Here is a 21,227-nt window from a genome sequence, read left to right on the forward strand (position 1 = left end):
TTGAAAGTCAAGCCAGCAGCACCATTCCGAGCACATACCCAACCACACTGCAGTGGTGGTGTTGCTATTATTCAGTCTGCTGTCTTTTGGATGAGATGAGGGCCACTCAATGGCCTTCTCCAATAGCTTTTGGGATTTTACCCAAAGTGAAGGAGTTTGGCAGAAGTGACCAACCCATTAGGTGAAACCTTGAAGAAGGGTGCCTCCTTTTTTGGGTTCCCTCAGTCAACTGAAGCCCTCACCACCCCCCCACCCCCACCACCGCTCTACTTCCCCAGCACTACTTCCCCACCCCCACTCAATCAAGTTACCAACATCCATGTTTCCCCTTACCCATCTGCCGTCCATGTCAACTCTCTCTCCAGCCTCTTGGCAGTGATTGCAGTATTCAAACTTACCCATGACAGGCTCCACCACTGAGAATGTTTCTCAGGAAGTGACTGCAGTTCCACCAGTGGCCATGTCTCCTGGTGGCTGCAATACCAAAGAAGTACCTTGTAGAGGTGGAACTTCCGCCTTAATGGTGACTGAAGTCCTACTTCAAGTCAGTTAGCAGACTAATGATAGATGCTATGATGTGAGCTGGTCAAACAAGGGCAGGCTTGCCCCCAACTTCCACAGTTGGGGGTCACACACATGGATCAATGCATAAATTTCAGCCCTTGGTGTTTAGTCCATTAAACATAACTTAATGGCTGGCTACTGCTGCTGTCTGTGACTGAAACAATGTGCAAATGACATTTATTCCATATTTGTATAATTTTGTTTACATTCTTATATTATTGCTCAAATAGACTATGCTGTAACATGTTAGGAATTAGTCATTGTATTTGCAGCTTGTAAACCCTAGATTCCAGAAAAAACGTTTCTTGGCAAATTGTTTATAGGGATTGTACCTATCATGACCCATTATATAATGCACTAGAAAATATAACTACTGGTGTTCCAAACTTGTAATGGGTTGTTGCCAATATTCCTAATCAGTTCAAAACCAATCAGGACATCCTCCATAACTGGGAGAAATTGAGGACTGCAGATGCTGGAGATCAGAGTCAAGAGTGTGGTGCTGGAAAAGCACAGCAGGTCAGGTAGCATCCTACTGTGCTTTTCCAGCACCAAACTCTTGACATCCTCCATGGCTGCACAATTTAATCTTCTTGAGATACTTTGCAGGGAGTATTTGACATTAGCAGAATTATGTTTAACATCTTATACAAAAGACATCTCCAATAGTGGAGCAAACCGTCAGTATTACACAGGAATGTCATCCTTGAATTTTGTGCTCAAATTCTGGACTAGGCCCCAAGCTCAGAAACATCTGATTTAGGGACAACAGTGGCACCAACTAAGCCACAGGCAACACAATGCAGTTGACATTAATGGAGCACTGAGAGAATTTCCTCTTCACAGATAATATGAAAACAACCTCGGACTGATTCAATAATGTGGAAAGCACTGAATTATTTCCACTCTGTGTTAGTGTTTACCAATATCACAAAAAATGTGGCTTGCTCAGTCAGCTGAAGGCATTTTAAAACTGGATTAACTTTAACAGACTGGCATGATGCTCAAATACTAATCTCAGAATCACGGCATTGTTCAGGTGCAGAAAGAGGCCATTTAGCCCACTGTGCCTGTACCATCCCATTAAAGGAGTATTGTTACCACTTGTCAATCTACTGCTATCCCTCCATACCCTGCTCATTATTTTCATTGAAATAATCATCCAATATCCCTTGGATGCCCCAATTGTATTTGCCTCCAATATAATTCCAGTTTATGCATTCCATACCTTAAAATCTCTATATAGCTATATCTCATCTGCTATAGTGGGGCTTGTATCCATTACCCCAGAACATTAATTTGTGGTGTTCAAAATTCTGAGCCTTTTTAGCCTGAGAATACTGCATTTTCCCTCAGTTGATAAACTCTACACCCCTATTACCTGCTACATACAAGTTTAAACAAGTGCCAGCAGTTGCTCAGGATCTTTGAAATCATATGTGGGTGCTGATAGCTTGCTTAACGATGGAGCAGTATCACAGTTCAGGACTGATCCTGGTCACATCCAAAGCTACATGCATGTTCCCACGGCAGTCACTGAAAGGTTGGTCAGTAAAAAAAAGAAGACTGGTTGATTCATAGCTCAGTAACTGAGGTCCTGCTGAGATGAGCTAACTAAGCAAGGGCAGAGATCAAATCTGGTTACTTATTAGCACAGCTTGAGAAATTCATTCACGCAGCACTTTGCGTTGCTATACTGTTGATGATATATCTTGACTGAAGTTGGGGATTCCCAGAATAAGTACGCATTAATTAGGCAGTAATCTACTAAAGGGTTAAGGTTTGACAGAGGGTAAACCATGATTATTTACTGCTGATGTTTCGTGGAAAGAAAAATGACACAATTCTAGTTTACTCAGCGACATTTTTATGGAACAGCACAGAACAGATGGAAGCTATTTGGCTCACAGCATTCTCGTCAGCTTTTGATAGAGGTAAACAATTAATCCTACACCAACTTGAAAGGAGTGGTCAAGGTGAGGACTAAGAGACAGGCAGTCAGCATCATTGAGAGGAGTGGGTGGGGTGAGGACCCAGAGACAGGCAGTCAACATTACTGAGACCAGCATGGAATGAGCAAAATGAACCTAGGGGTGAACAATGGCAGTGGACCTTTCCAAAAAAAACGCCTTGGGTTTGAGGCCCAGATTAAAGTCAGTTGCAGCAGCAGCTAAACCGAGCAGGAACCCAGCCAGTGCTTGAAATGGCCTGGTGCAACTAAGCTAATTGGTATGTTTTGGGTAATTTTTTTCTTCACTTTGAAGCAGTATTAAGGAGGGGTGGCAGCTTTGACTTCTTCTTTTAAAAAGGAAGCTTAAATAATTTTCTACTTGTCTTAAAGTTCGTGTGAGGGTATGAAGGAGAGGCAGATTAGACTCAAACCATTAACTCTGCTTCTCTGTCCACAGATGCTGCCAGACCTGCTGAGTTTCTTCAGCACTTTCTGTTTATATTTCCATCCCCACTACATTGTTTTTGTGTGAGGTGGATCTTGAGGAGAGATTGCAAGAAAAATGATAACGTCTCATATTGAGGAACTTGCAAATGATTTGTCAGGGGAGGGAGCTGACTGGTACTGGCTACCCATTGGCAGCAGTGGGTAACCACTTAGTAGCAATTAAGTAACTAACTGTGACAAATTGATAACGTTTTCAGGATCTTCTTGATGGTGAATAATACCCTCCATAGAAGTCAAAGGTCGATAGATGCCTGATGGCAGGCAATACTTCCTGGTGGCAGACAAGTGTACCCACGGTTTCTTCTTTAAACCTCACCCATTTTAAATAATCTCGAAACCTGAGAATTGTCTTAGTCCAAAAGGTTCTGCCCTGGGATTACCCAGGACAAAAAAAAGGATCCTGGAGTTCCCGTATGGCACAAGAATTGCAGGCAACAACTGTACTGTCATTTTGTTTGTAATGTTTTCTATATAGTTAGCTTGTTTAATATTTTTAGTTTAGTATTGTCTTCCTCCCATTTATGTTTTCTTTATGCATGTCAGATTTTTAAAATGAAATTTGGATCCCTGTGAAGTTGATATCCTCTACTGAATGAAATTGAACTCGATCTACTTTGATCTAAGTAATTATTTTAACTATTTGTGGATTTACAATTTTACAAGGGGTATGGGGAGAAAGTACTGAGATAAAAGGTTAGCCATGATCATATTGAATGGTGGAACAGCTCAAAGGGACAAATGACCTACTCCTGCTTCTTGATGCTATGGTTCTATGTTTCAATCTAGTCACTCCTTGCTATAACTTACTTAGCCAATCCTTTCCTTTCTGGTCTACATAGAATTCCCATGCACCAAATTGCTACTTTTACAAAATTCCCATTGTTTAATTCTGTTTAACAGGTTCACAATGCTTAACACTGCTTTTTCCAATAGCTCTCTCATACATGCCCTTTAGAAACACACTAGATAGAACTGGTCAGCTGGGTTGCATGCACAGTAATTAACAACCAGACCTGGATTTCCACAATGGCAGAGAATGGCGGGGGAGGCCAAAGCCTGGAACTCCTGCCCCAAACACAGTTCCCACCAGGGCAAGGGTTGGGGACAGATCACAATATGTATGTTGTATTTCACAGAGGCAGCTGCTCATAGCAATCACACTTATGTCTGGTTTTAGTGACGTAGGTGTGTGAAACATGAGGTGCGCAGTTGAGACTTCGTATGAGTACATCTAAACTTTGTGGATTTGTTTGGATAGCCAGGGTGACGTTTTGGAGTGGTTCACGAACCCCTTTTAGTACTGACCCGAAAATTGCATTAACTGCCACAGAAATAGCATGTATGCTATCATCGCTAAGTATATTTAACCCAACAGAGTAGGAGGCTGTATTTCATAGTGCAGTTTCTCTTGCCCCTTCTACTTTATGCAGTTTGGTGTCAGAATGAACTGTGGCTGAGAAGGACACATTGCACTTTGTGCCAAGGAAGATACAAGCTGGTCACTGAGAAGCCAATCTACATTGTAAATGTACCAGAATACATTTCAAATATATCATATGAAGTGTAACATTTTCAAGTTATGAAACTAGTGTAGAGGTTCTGCTTTACTTGTAGACATTCATCAGAAATAGGTCTTTGGTTAAGTATTACCTCTCTTGCTCCTGTGCCAGACTTTTCCAATTTCTGGTTCAAATGTATTTCAATTTTGAATTTGGATATCTATTTATGAAAGGGCTCTTTTTAATAGTTCTCAAATGATTTCACTCCATTGTTTTAGGTTTCTCAGGTAACAGTAAATAATGAATGTCACAAGTCACTGGGAATATGTCTTTTAGTGTATGTTTGATCACAAATTCAGTTTTTCCAAGGCTTTATGGATGTTCAGGTGTTACTTCATCTATGTCTGGAGCTTTTCCTGTGCTCATCAGTTTCAAAACGTAGAGTCATAGAGTCATAGAGATGTACAGCACAGAAACAGACCCTTCAGTCCAACCCATCCATGCCAATCTAGTTCCAACTGCCAGCACCTAGCCCATATCCCTCCAAACCCTTCCTATTCATACACCCACCCAGATGCCTTTTAAACGTTGCAATTGCACTCGCCTCCAACACTTCCTCTGGCAGCTCATTCCATACACGTACCACTCTCTGTGTGAAAAAGTTGCCCCTTAGGTCTCTTTTATATCTTTCCCCTCTCACCCTAAACCTATGTCCTCTAGTTCTGGACTCCCCAACCCCAGGGAAAAGACTTTGTCTAATTACCCTATCCATGCCCCTCATGATTTTATAATGCTCTATAAGATCACCCCTCAGCCTCTGACGCTCCAGGAAAAACAGCCCTAGCCTGTTCAGCTTCTCCCTGTAGCTCAGATCCTCCAACCCTGGCAACATCCTTGTAAATCTTTTCTGAACCCTTTCAAGTTTCACAACATCTTTCTGATAGGAAGGAGACCAGAATTGCACATAATATTCCAACAGTGGCCTAACCAATGTCTTGTACAGCTGCAACATGACCTCCCAACTCCTGTACTCAATACTCTGACCAATAAAGGAAAGCATACCAAATGCCTTCTTCACTATCCTATCTACGTGCAACTCCACTTTCAAGAAGCTATGAACCTGCACTCTAAGGTCTCTTTGTTCAACAACACTCCCTAGGACCTTACCATTAAGTGTATAAGTCCTGCTAACATTTGCTTTCCCAAAATGCAGCACCTCGCATTTATCTGAATTAAACTCCATCAGCCACTCCTCAGCCCATTGGCCCATCTGAACAAGATCCTGTTGTAATCTGAGGTAACCCTCTTCACTGTCCACTATACCTCCAACTTTGGTGTCATCTGCAAACTTACTATACTTCTTATGCTCACATCCAAATCATTTATACAAATGATGAAAAGTAATGGACCCAGCACCGATCCTTGTGGCATTCCACTGGTCACAGGCCTCCAGTCTCTGTCTTCTATCTTTGAGCCAGTTCTGTCTCCAAATGGCTAGTTCTCCCTGTATTCTGTGAGATCTAACTTTGCTAACCAGTCTCCAATGGGGTTCTTTGCCTTTGATAAAATATGTCAGCAATTGTTTCCCTCCATCTATAATTTACTTATCTTCTGTCAATGTTTTTCTACAGCATCGTTTTTAATCAATATTTTGAGACCTTTAACATTTATGCACCCACTTTCTCTTGTTATCCATTTCATTTCATCTGTCAAAGATTTTTGATACATAAGCCTCACTCTGTGATTTATTTCCAGCTCCAATACTTCAACACAAATCTCATTATGCTCATTCCCTTTAGCCTCCCTAAATGCATGCTTTGTTTTTATTTCAGTTACATCATACTCAGGTGTCCTTCTTTTCTTCTTTTCATCATCATTGTTAGTAGACCAGCTGTCATCCACTCTTTTTCCTTTCTGTTGTAGTAATATTTTCTTTGCAGCACATTAAATACCAACATTAATGTTTTTCCATTTGCTTTCTATTCCTTGATTTCTGACTTCTCCTATTTCTGATTCCTTAATCCTGAGACATTCAATTTTTTTTAAGAGTGTTTACCTCTCTGATGCTCCCATTTTCCAATATGTCACATTCTAAATGCTTGGACATCTTTTGCTTTTGTTTGATATTTTCAGTTTCAACTTAAGTTTTGCCATAGTGGGCAATGTCTTGAATGGATATCTATGCTAACTAATACATCCAAATCTTTTCCACCTCTGAGGTTGGCTATAACAGGGTAACTTATTGAAGGAATTTTAAATTCACCAAAGCTAATTGAATAAATAAGACAGATCTTGAGTTAATATACATTACTTTGTTAACAAACATCAATTATTCATTTTATTTTAAAGTTCATTCATAAATCATCACAACACACACACACACACATATACACACACACATTTTGAAGTTTCCATGCTGTTATGGCTGATGTAAACTGGTTGTTCCTCTGGAGGCAGTGCTTTTTAAACATCAATGCATCTTTTTTTCCCAGAATACATACTATGGTGTTTGAAGTTCCTCTTTTAATTTTAGAATTCTTCATCTATATTCTAACTTGTAAAAGAAATAAGGTCCCTGATTTACGGGAAAAACAGTTAGGAGAGAACTCCTCTTACTTTTCCAGCCATATTAATGATAGTTTCTCTATACTAAAGCTATCAAGATGTTATTGGAACCAATAAGGGAGCCATTAGCACCCCTTTTCTGCATAATAGATTTTGGTAGATTTCCTTTGTCCCTGGCACTTCCTGTCACCTAAGTGTATTTTGCTTTTTGTTCTAAGTATTCTTTTTCCCTGCAAGCCCAAAAAGGGGAAAGTGGGAAAATGTGCAGGATATTGCCCAGGCATATTCCTTGCTAATTCAATTTTGGAATTTTTGAGAAGCCTGGCCACTTCTGTAGGTCAGGTGAGTTTATAAAACATAGTGATTACTCAAAGTTTCCCTTGAAATGAAATGACACCGAGATGGGAGTAAAGGTTAAGAGTCCACATCTTAGAATTTTCTGACACTGGATATATATACTTTTAATATTAATAGTGTTTTTGAAACATTATTTCAGCATCCTATAATTGATTTGATTTCTATGGTTGCGGCCTGACTTTTTCCACATGTACAATCACTTTTTGATTGCTTAAAGGTGTTTGCCACCATAGAATCATTTTCTTGAGAAAATCATATCAATTTCTCTCCACTTTCATTTCTCAAAGAAAGGCTGTATTGACTGATACTCATTTTTGATTTCCTTCACCAATTTTAAAGAACATCAGGTTAGTCGAGGGCTAACCAGGTAGGTTTCAAGTCAAGAGAGGAGTGCGACAAGGCTGTGTACCTTTGTTAGGATCATGCAGTCTCTACAGAGAACAAATGTTCTGAGAATTAGATGTACTTCTATTAGTTCCATGTGCAAAAATTAGAAGCAAGAACACAACAAACTTGCAGTATGCTGACAATGCAGCACTATTTGCAGAATCAAACATCCTATAAAACATTGTAAGTCAAGTAAGGTCTCAAAGTTTAGAATGTGCATTGAGTATGAATAGGAGAAAGTAAGGATTGCTAGATGCTGGAGATCAGAGCTGAAAATGTGTTGCTGGAAAAGCGCAGCAGGTCAGGCAGCATCCAAGGAGCAGGAGAATCGACGTTTCGGGCATGAGGCCTTCTTCAGGATCATTGAGTATGAATACTAAAGAACTGGAAATCATATGTTATAAGAAACTAGAACAAGTAAGTAAGTTTATTTATTTAGGACAAATGATCACATCAGATGTCAGATGTGATAGAGAATTTAGAAGATTGATACATATGGCCAGAAGTGATTTATAGATGATGAAGGATGTGTTAATAGGCTTTTAACCCAAACTTGTAATAAAGAAAAACCTCATAAGATGGTACATTATATCCAGTCTCCAGTAGGGCTCAGTAGCCTGTCAATAGGTAAAGATAACTGGAAGAAAATAGAGGCCTTTGAAATTAGGTGCGAAGATGTTTAGTAAAAGTTTCGAATACAACCATAAGACAAATGAAGAAGTATCTAAAATTGCATGAATAAGAAGAACTCTAGAAGTGATGACTGTAAAAGAAAATGTCAGTATCTCAGCCACTTGATCACAGCTGAAAAGCTACAAACATCTCCCTTAGGGAGCAAAAGACAGCCAAAAGAAGGGTCAACCTAGGTATAGCTGGATGATGGATGTCACAGAATGGTTACAGATGTGAGGATTACATAAGGCTGACGAGAATGGCATACATTGACAGCAAAACTTCTAGAATGAGTAGATACAAACAGCAACAATATTCAAGTTAAAACTGAAAAGGTCAATTTTCACAAAATGTTGCCATACATCAAAAAGAATTCCTTATTTACTTTACTTTTCCCATAGTGTTCGCAAATAGGAAAGAATGTTGAGAAATTAAATATAAATATGTTTATCTGGATATGGTTATTTAAACAAGCTGTCATTAGAACATTTTTACATCAGAATTATTGAATCACACAAAAACTAGCATTCTGACTATTGAGTTATTCCTTAATCCAAAATCCAAAGACTAGATATGCATTTGAAAGTTACAAATCAAGTTGTCAAAGTCTGATCCCATAGGGACAGCAGAAGTCTCAGCTTATGGCTATTTATTTGGCGACCTTTTTAAGTAACAGCTTATTCATCATTCTGTAAGACATTAATACGAAGCAACTTGTCGACTAAGGAAATAGAAGAAGCTTTTGACATTCTACAACAGGTGTATTAATGCATCAATCTTTCATATTATACTGGTGTAGAAATAGTAGCTAATCCAAGACCCTCTCCATTAAACCACACAACAAGAAAATTATACAAACATTATATGTGTGTCACCATTGTTTTTCTCATTGATTCTTTTGTGGGTAGGAGAAATATCTGTAATTTGATTTTACATTTTATCTTACCAATCAATGAAAATAATTAAGTATTGCAGATTTAAAATAATGTTTAGCAATGTTCATTTCAAAAATCTAAAAGTGTGTATCTAAATTATTTCATTGCTGTGTTAACTGAATGATGAATCCACAATTAGGATCATGTCTTTATAAAAGTGTCAGAGGTATTTTGAACAAGTACTTTAAGTCCATAAGCAATAGCATTGCTCACAATAACATACAAACTTACATTTCTCAGTTCTTATTTTGTTTTAAAACTTTGTCCCTGCTAAATTATTTCCTCTTTTCTGAAAGCACTGATCCCTATTGTAACCTGGTTCTGCACAGTCCTGGCTAAAATCAGCAATGACTGTCTATCAGATATACCCTTTCTGATCTGTAAGGAGGATTTCCACTTCAGACATTGAGCTACTAAATTCTCTATTGTCAGCTTAGTGGCAATGGTGAGCCTGAATGAAATCACTTCACTGTAATTGCTTCCGTACTAACAAGCCCTGGTCTTGTTAGTAAGTCATCTGTAACCTTTTTGATGACAAGTTACTTTGTATTCTCTATCCAGTGCTTCCTTGGTTTTCTTTGACTTCTTGGTATACACATCCTTGTATTTGAGCATGTTTCTATTCTTAAAACATGGGCAAACTATCACAGCCATCTCTTCTAGAGCTTTTATATAAGTTGTTTTTTTTTATTCAACCAGCGTTAGTTGTTTGAAGAGGTTCATAATTTGCCAAGAGCTTGACCGTTATTCATTGTGATTAATCAATATGACTAATATGCCAAATGAGACAAAATCCGAAAGTGTTGCAATTGGAAACACAAGTGGCAACTGGGAAAGTAGCCATACAGATCCTACTGCAAGTAAAATGTGTCTTCTGCATATGATTGTTTATCTCTTAGTGACATTGTGGTAGAGCTTCCAAACTGTGTTTAGTGCAATCTGATTTAAATTGACTAAACCAATACAAAATTGGGAAATGTTAAAGGTAATTTGCATCAAACATGAATTGACTTTCTGCAATTTTACCCATTGTTTCAATAAAATAATTTCACCAAAATATGACTGCCCACAAAATTAGCCAAAATCAAATGATGAAGATGGCATTCTTTTTGCTAATGCGCTGTTTGCAGAGTGCACTGAAACAGCAATGAGAGCTGTACCCCAACATCACACCGAGGAAGTTGGTCATGCCAGCAGTTGATCTTTACAATGCACCAGTTTATATTCATGTCTCCAAATGATGCATTCTAATCCTTGTCTCGATTGGTGTGTTAATCCTACAGTGAGTGGCCAATAGGTATTGATGGAACTCATGGTGAATTCTAAACCTCTGAAACTGAATATAAGAAATGATGTTTAGATTAAAAAAAACATAGCTTATACAAAAGATATAAGGGCTCTTTTGCGGCTGGTAATCTTAACCCTAACCCTACCTCTAAATCAGGAAGACAAGGTTCAAGTCCCACCTGCTCCAGAGGCAAGTCACAATATCTCAGAATAGGTTGGTTATAAAGAAAATACAGAAAATCTAGAAAAGGTGACTGTGATAGTTTGGACTTACTTTGGACGGCATCGTGGCTCAGTGATTAGCATTGCTATTTCAGAGTGCTAAGGACCCGGGTTTGATTCTAGCCTCAGGCAATTGTGTGGAGTTTGCACATTCTCTCTATGTCTGCATGGGTTTCTTCCAGGTGCTCCAGTTTTGTCCCACAGTCCCAAGATGTGCAGATTAGCTGGACTGGCCATGCTAAATTTCCCATAGTGTTCAGGCATGTGTAGACTAGGTGGATTACCAATGGGAAATGTAGGGTTATAAGTAGTGGGAGGGGGTCAGGGTTAGATGCACTTTGGAGGGTCAGTGTAGACTCAATGTGCCAAATGACCTGCTTCCACACTGTAGGGATTCTATGATTAAGAAAAGAAGCAGAATTTTAGGGATATTTGAAAAGATTTTGCAAATTAAAAATATCTTCACTAACAAACTAATTAGTATAACAAGTAAATGTTTCTGGAAAGTCTTAAAGTAATTGATTTAAAATAGTTTAATCAAAAAATGGAGTGCTGGGGGCAAATAAGAATACTTAACAGTTACAATAAACAAACTCTTAGCTGTATTAATAGAACTGTGCCAGGTTATAACCCTTAAACCTTTTCACCGAATATCACTTTTTAATACTAAAGGAAAAATGGTAATGCTTATAACAATAACCAGTTGTGCTGATTTATGGAATATTTTATCTTTGTGATTGTGTTCATACATTATGACAAACATCTGAAGAGTAATCTAACCATGCAGTTTACATTCAGTTCTCATATTGTGCTCAAAGCAGAAACTCATTGCTTGTTACTGTTTAAGCTTACACCATACACTTCATTCAGGAGCATCAATTATTTTATAGGAATGGCATTCAGTTCATCTAGTAGGAGATTATGTTGCCTATATAATGTACAAAGAAATTGTGCATGTGTTCTTAACTGTTTTTGTAATTTACATCTAAGTAGTGAATCTTCATCAGACAACGTTGTTGGCAGGAATGAGATCATGAGAAATCAGGTAGACACAACCAATATTTTTTATTCTGTAAAATTAACGGACAAAAAAGATCAAGGACTGTGCATCTGTGATTTCTTGAGATGCACTTGCTACTGGCTTTGGTTTTTTTGGGAACACTCTCAAATATAAAGTAAATTATATTAAATGTTTAAAAATTTAGTAAAATTAGATTAGATTAGATTAGATTACTTACAGTGTGGAAACAGGCCCTTCGGCCCAACAAGTCCACACCGCCCCGCCGAAGCGCAACCCACCCATACCCCTACATTTATCCCTTACCTAACACTACGGACAATTTAGCATGGCCAATTCACCTGACCTGCACATCTTTGGACTGTGGGAGGAAACCGGAGCACCCGGAGGAAACCCCCGCAGACCCGAGAGAATGTGCAAACTCCACACAGTCAGTCGCCTGAGGCGGGAATTGAACCCAGGTCTCTGGCGCTGTGAGGCAGTAGTGCTAACCACTGTGCCACCGTGCCACCCTGTAACCAAATATCTGATCATTATTAAACCTTTAATCCTACATCCAGAATGAATGGAATTTCTAACATTGAACATCCACTATAACTCGAATTCCGAGGGATTCTTACAAATAGTTGGCATATCTTCACAGAAGGTGAAAGTGAGGACTGCAGATGCTGGAGATCAGAGTCAAGATTAGAGTGGTGCTGGAAAAGCACAGCAGGTCAGGCAGCATCCGTGGAGCAGGAAAAACGATGTTTCGGGCTAAAGCTGGTCATCGGGAATGAGGCAGGGAGCCTCCGGGGTGGAGAGATAAATGGGAGGGGGTTGGGGCTGGGGAGGAGATAGCCAAGAGTACAAGGGGTGGATGGAAGTGGGGGTGAAGGTGATAGGTCGGAGAGGATGGTGGAGCAGATAGATGGGAAGGAAGATTGGCAGGTGGGACAGGTCATGAGGACGGTGCTGAGACAACAGGTTGGAACTGGGTTCAGGTGGGGGGAGGGGAAATGAGGAAACTGGTGAAGTCCACCGGTATTGCGAAGTTCCACTGATTTCTTCATGAAAATAAGATGATCGATCAGAAAAGTACCTGAGGAAATTCCCAACATTTATACTTGGTATTTGGTTACTTTTCTGAATAATAGAGGAGCATAAGAAATAGGAGTAGATACAAGTCATTTGTCCCCTCTTGCCTGCTCCACCATTTAATAAAATCATGGCAGATCCCTGATCTTGATCTTATCTTTCCATTTGATCTCCATATCTCTTGATTCCCTCAGTGTATAAAGATTGATTTCAGTCAGAGGAAGATTACTTGGTTGATTCCAGAATTGAGAGAGTTGGTTTATGAGGAGAGATTGAGGAGACTGGGACTGTATTGGAATTGAGAAGAATGAGGAGGATCTGATTGAATCATGTAAAATTATGAAGGGAATAGATAAGATAGAAGCAGGGAGTTTGTTTCCACCAGCAAGTGAAACTAGATTTGGGGACATTGCCTCAAAGTAAAGTGGAGCAGATTTAGGATTGAGTTGAGGAAGAATTTCTTCACATAAAAGGGTTGTGAATCTGTGCAATTCCCTGCCCAGTGAAGCAGTTGAGGCTATCTCATTGAATATTTTTAAGGCAAAAATAGGTTTTTGAACAGTCCAGGTATTAAGGATTATGGTGAGCAGCAGGGAAGTAAAGTTGAGTCCACAAAAAGATCAGCCATGATCTTATTGAATGGCTGAGCAGGCTCAATGGGCCAGATGGCCTACTCCTGCTCCTAGTACTTATGTTCTTATATTCCAGACCATATTCTGCTAATTTGATTTGTTTAGTATATACGAAGATTTCAGTTCTACTTAATTATTATGTTACATTTGTTACAAATCCATTTTATTTCTTGATTAATATCATATAATATTAACATCCAACAGTATCACTATTGTCAAGCGACTCAAAAACGAGTTCTGCTAGAGTTTTGTGCTTGCTGTTTTTCATCTCTTGGGATAGTAATACTATTTCCTGATTTTATGAACAATGCTTCTTTCTCAGTACTGCCTATGGCATCCTTTTACTATTATGGCTACCTTTGCCCATCTTTGTCATTTTGTCTCTCATTTTAAAATGTCAGGTGCTTTGGAATTTTTCAGGAATTTGACAATATCCAGGTTTGGGCTGAAAGATGGCCCAAGTATTATTAATTTTACATGAATGTCAATAACCATCTCTAACAAGATAGAATCTAACCATTGTCCCTTGACGTTTAATGTCCCTTACAATCAACATCCTGGGGGTTACCATTGCCCAGAAAGTGAATCAGACATATAAGCAGATTGGCTACAAGAGCTGGGAATATTAGTGCGAGTAATTCACCTCTAATCGCTGAGTATATTTAGGGCATTTTTAACCTACTCGTCAAGTTGATAAATTAACTTATTTCAACATTGTAGATCAGCTTAATTATTTATAATAAGTCCTTTCAAAAAAGTGTGGGAAAGTAAAGAGAAAAATCTGTGTAGCTTTTGAAGCATGATCAGCAGTGCCTTCAGATAAAGGTCTTCAGATCTGAGTGACCTCCATGATCTGGCAGTAGCGTGAAGACATATTTCTTTCTCTCCGACAGTAGAAATGTCACTGGGACTGATGATCACAGCAGATGTCCAGACTAATGCCATGTTGGATAATGCAGAGCAGGCAGTTTATTTTACATTGGGAATTTCTGGCTTGCAGTTTAGAAATACCTGACAACTACACTTTGTTAGCTCATGTAATCCTTCAGGATTTTCTAACAAAACATATCTATTTGTTATCGAAGTGGATCATATTTTTCTGAGAAGGAATGTGGTCGGAATTTGCAAGAATTTACAAAAAGGAAAAGCTTTGCAATAAACATGTAATTTCACCATTCCTCTAACTTATAGTCTCTTCAGTTTAAGAGATTCCCATTCTGTCATTTTTGAAGGAAAACACTGAAGGTCATATTAAAGAGCTAATTTTAATTTATTCATGCGCTTCTTTGTGCAACTTCATGTTTGCAGTCAATGCAATAACATATTGGTGAACCTGATTAAAGAGAACAAGCAGTCAACACTAGTGGATGTTCCTCAGACAGGGAAAAATTCCTGAAAATAACTGCTCCATGAATGTAAATTTCCTCACTGATAACTCACTGTCCATAGAATCTTAGAATCTTTCAACTAAGAAGGAACTTACTCATGTTAAATGTTAATGCAATGTTAAAATAGTGCTCAAAATGAGACCAGTAGAGAATGCAATCACTTTCAACAGTATTCTTTCAAACAGCTAGTTAATTTGTACAACTGTTCCACTCTTTCCCACAGTTTTCTTGGCAAGTTTACATAATTTTGTATAGAAATTTATCACTGCATCTTCTTTTAGCATTTTTTCAAGTAGGACATTCATGATCCTAAGTATTTGCTGCATGAAAATTAATTCCCCTCTCTCGTTCTTTTGTCAATTATCTTAAATTTATGTCTTCTAGTTCCTGACACACCAGGCAGTGGAAACAGCTTCTCCTTGTTTTCTCCAATAAACCCTATAATTTTAGTCAGAATTAAATGTTGAATCTTCCATTCCCTTCTCTGCTCTGAGAAGAACAATTCCAGCTTCTGTGATGTGTACAAAAATGGAAGATGCCGGAAATACTCACCATGATCTGACAGCATCCAGGAAGAGAGAAACAAAGTTAACAGTTTGAGTTGAATATGACTTCTTCGAAATCTTCAGTATTTTGTTTTTATCATAGCTTCTCTAAACTTGTCACAGAACTGTAGTTCTTTAACTCTGGATCAATTCTAGCTAATCTACTCTCCATTCTCTCTAAGGCCTAGACATCTTTCCTGAATTGTGGTGCAATACACTGGCTGAGATTTATAAAGCTTTAGCAGAAATTTCCTGCTTCATTTTATATCTGTCTTTGTTATTGCTTTTAAATTTTTATGTGCAAATTTTTGAATCTAGGCAATTTAGATTAGCACTGGATCATTAGATGTTACCACTCTGCTGCAACAAAATGCCTCAGTCCCAACCTCTGGATAATATTAGGCTGAGATTATGAAACCTGTGATATGGATTATTTGCTGTGGAAACTTTTAGCATGATCAGTCTGGGCTGGGATTGAACACATATTTAAGAGGGGAAAAGCCAAGTTTTAATTCCACATACAATGAGACACTGGTTAGCTAAGTTAACTCGATACTTAGCACATATAGTGCAACCTTGGTTATCTGAACACCAATTATCTGAATTTTGAATTATTCGAACAAGATCTCAAAGTCCCAATGCTTGAGTAAACTGTGTTATTCGAACATTTCATTGTCTGAACAAAATACTCCCCTCCCGTTTCGTTCAGATAATCGAGGTTGTCCTGTAGTTCAAAATAACATCAATGGCACAGGACTGATTCCTTGAACTGAGTGACTTACTAGAGGTCAGTGTTAACCATTTTATTGCAGGACACTAACAGTACAGGTCTGTTTTCCATTCCAGCCAACGTAGAATTGGGATCTGCTTCCTGTGAGTGGAATTTAGGGGAGATGGTGGCATAGAGTCATAGAGAAGTACAGCATGGAAACTGACCCTTCAGTCTAACTCATCCATGCCAACCAGATAGTTTAAATTAATCTAGTTCCATTTGCTGGCATTTGGCCCATATCCCTCTAAAACCTTCCCATTACGTACCCATCCAGATGCCTTTTAAATGTTGGAATTGTACCAGCCTCCACCACTTTCTCTGGCAGCTCGTGCTATACATGGACCACTGTCTGCGTGGAAAAGTTGCTCCTTAGGTCCCTTTTAAATCTTTCCCCTCTCTCCTTAAACCTATGATATCCAGTTTTGGGCTCTCCTACCCGAGGGAAAATACCTTGGCTGTTCACCCTATCACTGCATGAGTAATCCAGAAACCCAAACTAATGCTCTAAACCCAACCATAGCAGGTAGTAGAATTTAAATCCATCCCATTACAGAAAACTAGAATCATGGATGGCTTATTTCTTGCTTCATTCTCTTTCTCTCTTTCTTTCTTTTTCTCTGGGCACTGTCTATTTACATCCTGTTCTGATGAAGGGCCACTGGACTCATAACATCAGTTCTGTTTTTTACTTTACAGATGTGCCAGATCTGTTGAGTTTCACCAGCGCTTCCTGATTTTGTCTCACAATCTATCTTGCATATTTATCTTGAAATGAACACCATCTTCATGAAAATGCTTGTCATGTTCTGCTGTTGTCATCCAGAGGACAGAGAAAATCAAGAAGAGTCTGAATTATTATTTGTCATTTTTATGTCTGATTATAATGTCACTCTTATCTTTGTCTAGCACTGAATTATAAAAAAGGTAGTTATTAAGATAATTCCACCTTAACACGTTACTGTTGTAATACAAAGATAAAATTGCTACATTCCTTCACATGATAATTAATTCTGAATTATTTTAGGTCAAGGTGTGGTTCCAGAACCGGAGGATGAAATGGAAACGTGTTAAGGGAGGCCAACAAGGAGCTGTTGCAAGGGAAAAAGAACTAGTGAATGTGAAGAAAGGGACGTTACTGCCCTCTGAGCTGTCTGGTATCTCCACATCAGGAGGTCATCACGCTGGAGACATTCTCTCAAATGATGAAAGCCAGGACAGTGATCACAGCACTGAACTGGGCCATTTGTGATGTACAAAGAAAGGGAATGTCTCAACAGATTCTCAGGAAAGAAATGGCATGAGGAGAATGCAAACAACATTGTCGTAAAGTCTCTGTGTGAATGACTCCTTGTGGACATGATGCAAACATCAGAGCCTCTGAACATTCCATATTTGAAATGACAATTGGACAGTTTGCAAGTTTGTGCCTTGACTTCCACTGTAAATAAGAGCAGAAATTGATTCAAAGATACAAAATAAATATCAACAGAAATTCAACAGAGAATAACAGGGAAGATATCTTTTGTGTAAATGGTGAAGCAGAATAATAAACACATTTATGAAGAATGACTATTTAATCTTGCCACAGAAGAAATCCTCAGCCAGTAATAGGAAATGTAGCAATTCAATATGATTGAAATGTCAAAATAGTGCTCTAAAAGAGACCAGTAGAGAAAGCAAATCACCTTCCCATTATTCTAATTCATAGGTGCAATACATTTCAAACATAAAAATAACTCTTCAGACAGCAGCAACACACAAGACATTACTATTACAGGGTTGTCCTGAAATGCATTTTAAAACCTAATGAAATTTGCAAATATTCAGTCAGATCAACAACATCTTCAAACTCCTATAGATTGCTACTCAAGTGAATGAGAGTAACATTATACAGTAACAATAAAGGTTTAATGGTTGTCCTGTCAGTAGTAATTTCAGACACATCAGAGTTATTAATCAGAAGTCAACTGAGTGTTGGAAATCTTATCTCCTATGGCTAAATATTATAAGATTCTATCAAGTGAATACAAATTGCATAATTAGCTATTAGAATATTGTTAAACAGTGTAGTAAATATTTCAATTAATGTTCCCCTTTTCATTTTACTAATTCAAATAGACACTCCTATTTCATTCTGTTTGGTCAAATTGGTTTTGCTTCAGTAATTAATCAATCAAACAAATGTGTTCAAAATAAAATGTATGAAGTTGGAAATTTGAATCAAAATCATTAGTTTCATTGTTGAGTCATCAGTCTTTGCTAGTACAATAAAAGCAGTTTCATCCAATATTATCAAGTTAATCTATTAGCATTCTCCAATATTTGAAAAGTTTTCAAGTACCTCCACAACATTAAATGTTGATATTGCAATTTTATGCACTGATGTTAAACAGATTTAGGTTATGTTAAACATGATTATCTAATAGTATTCTGAAATTCCTCATGGCCCTTTCATACTTGGAATTGTTTAGGAGTCACTTTCAATACAAAAAATAGATGCATTAACCAAATCTCTCACATTCTATTAAGATGTGATAAATTATTAAGTAATATGCATATCTAACCCAACCACATTTCAATCAGCATCTTCTCTATGATATTGTATATAGTGTAATGGAATAAAATACAAGGTTGTCCCTCAATCAAAAATTGATAACATAACTCCTGACCTACCATTAGGTGTCTGGATAAGATTTGGATAACAACTAGACTATGGATTTTGTATGCAATGCTTAAGGACAGGGTGGACTAGATGGCTGAATGTTTTATCTTCATTCCTATAATGTATACAAGAATAAAAGTAACATGCAGAAATGTTTACAAATGCTGTCTGATTCAGAGATTAGGTTCCAGTTTTTACCTCACTGCAGCAAGTATGTTTTATTAGTGTGTACGATATTTCGTTGAATTGTCAAATCAACAATTTGAATGTGTTCCTAGTGTGGTTATGCATTCCTTCACAGGGTTACAGGTGAATAGCTTACAATTTTAGAATTTCATGAAAATTTCATAAACAATCTATATTATCATAGTGTCTGTAGTGCCAACATGCTTCATACATCAATCAAAATATAAAAATAATTGTAAATAATGTTATAAATATAAGGCTTCATTAATTGCTTGGTAAATATGACTCTAAATGCATTGAGTCAATGATTATGTCTTAACTCTCAGAAAGTCTAATTCACAGTGTGTTCAGCATTGTAGTAATGCTGCACTTTAGCCTTCTAAAGTATAACATTTATAAATGAAAGAAATATGTTTTCAGATATCTGGATATGCAATCACAGATAAAAATTTTGCCCCAGCAGCCTACAATATTTAATATAACAAATGATGAGACAGAAAACAAAAACATTATTGCTATTTCTGTTTTTACATTCAAGACTTTGGTGTAAGAATTAGAGGAATGTAATAAATTGGATTGTCTTCAGAAAAAAGTTTCGTATGCTGATATACAGTATATGTGATTACAATTAAACGACACAACATGTTAGTGAAGAAATGAATGAAAGAATTGTGGAAATCTTTTTCTGTTGTCTGTTTCCAAATATGAAACTCAAATCTCTTGGTAGTGCCTCTAAAATAATGCTGTTTCTATAGCAGTACCTAAGTTAAGAGTAAATTGTAAATTTTCAATGGGTTTTGAAGTAATATATAAAAAAAATCCTGCTGTTATCAAAGCAAATCTGTTCAATTTGTTATCTTCTAGGAATGATAATCATGCTATTTTCTTAATGAATTGAAACAAATTGAAATGCAATGCATTGACAATAATTACTTGGGAAACATAATGGTTTCCTGTTGGTACAATTAAGCATTGAAATTGCCAAACCTGTGGCGGCATTTTGTTTATGATGCCTTTGCACAATACTTGCACACAACATAAAGTGCCTTATTGTTCTGGCGTGACTTGTGAAACAAATATTATTTCATGTACTTGTTCCCTATGTTTCATGCTGAAAAATGTGTTGCTGGAAAAGTGCAGCAGGTCAGGCAGCATCAAAGGAGCAGGAGAATCGATGTTTCGGGCATAAGCCCTTCTTCAGGAAATCCTGAGGAAGGGCTTATGCCCGAAACGTCGATTCTCCTGCTCCTTTGATGCTGCCTGACCTGCTGCACTTTTCCAGCAACACATTTTTCAGCTCTGATCTCCAGCATCTGCAGTCCTCACTTTTTCCCTATGTTTCATGAAATACTTTAAAAATAAATTTGAAATGTGCTCCTAATAAATTTACATTGAAATAGTAATCATGAGGGATTATATCACTTTGAAAACTCTCATGTGGGTATTTTCCCCATTCCAGAAGCACAATTGATTTCATTTTCGGGAGTCAAATTTAGTTAGAACCACATATACTGCAATCACAGTCTCAATGTTGTTGCCTTTTGAAAAAGTATGAAAAATACTGCAAAAAGAGCGAACATGCTTCATCTGTTTTCTGTAATTTTGCTGCATTTACATTTACATCTTCCTTTCAGAAAACAAAATACAAAGGATTATATTTTTTGCTGTATGGAAACACCTCTAAGCACTGCAAAAGAGGTGAACTTCCAATATAAAAAAAATTCTTATTGTTCTGAATACAGACAGTCAAACCAGCAGCCTGATTAATGTAAAATCTAGGGAAATATATCACAGTTGCAAGCCTCAAATGTCCAAATGTTGACTTGATGCAATACGTGTAACTTCAGAAGATCCAATGGACACAGTAACAAGACCACTGTTTAACTATTGAATACAAAGGCCAGTAATGTGATGGACAGATGAAAGATCAAATTAAAAATTAACCACAACCTTTGCAATGTTTAATATGTGTACAAGAATATCAACTGTAAAATTGTCCCA

General features: G+C 37.6%; 1 protein-coding gene across 1 annotated transcript in view; it reads left to right on the forward strand.

Moving 5' to 3' along the window:
- The window catches only part of meox2a (mesenchyme homeobox 2a), a 47,451-nt gene extending 28,259 nt beyond the window's left edge, over positions 1 to 19,192 (forward strand). Inside the window, exon 3 of the mRNA XM_072575378.1 lies at positions 17,403 to 19,192. Coding sequence (XP_072431479.1) covers positions 17,403 to 17,627 — 225 coding nt within the window. The 3' untranslated portion in view covers positions 17,628 to 19,192. The remainder of the gene's footprint in view (positions 1 to 17,402) is intronic.
- Positions 19,193 to 21,227: the final 2,035 nt, after the last annotated feature.

This window comes from Chiloscyllium punctatum, chromosome 8 (assembly GCF_047496795.1).
Source record: "Chiloscyllium punctatum isolate Juve2018m chromosome 8, sChiPun1.3, whole genome shotgun sequence".
In the NCBI taxonomy this organism is placed as follows: Eukaryota; Metazoa; Chordata; class Chondrichthyes; order Orectolobiformes; family Hemiscylliidae; genus Chiloscyllium; species Chiloscyllium punctatum.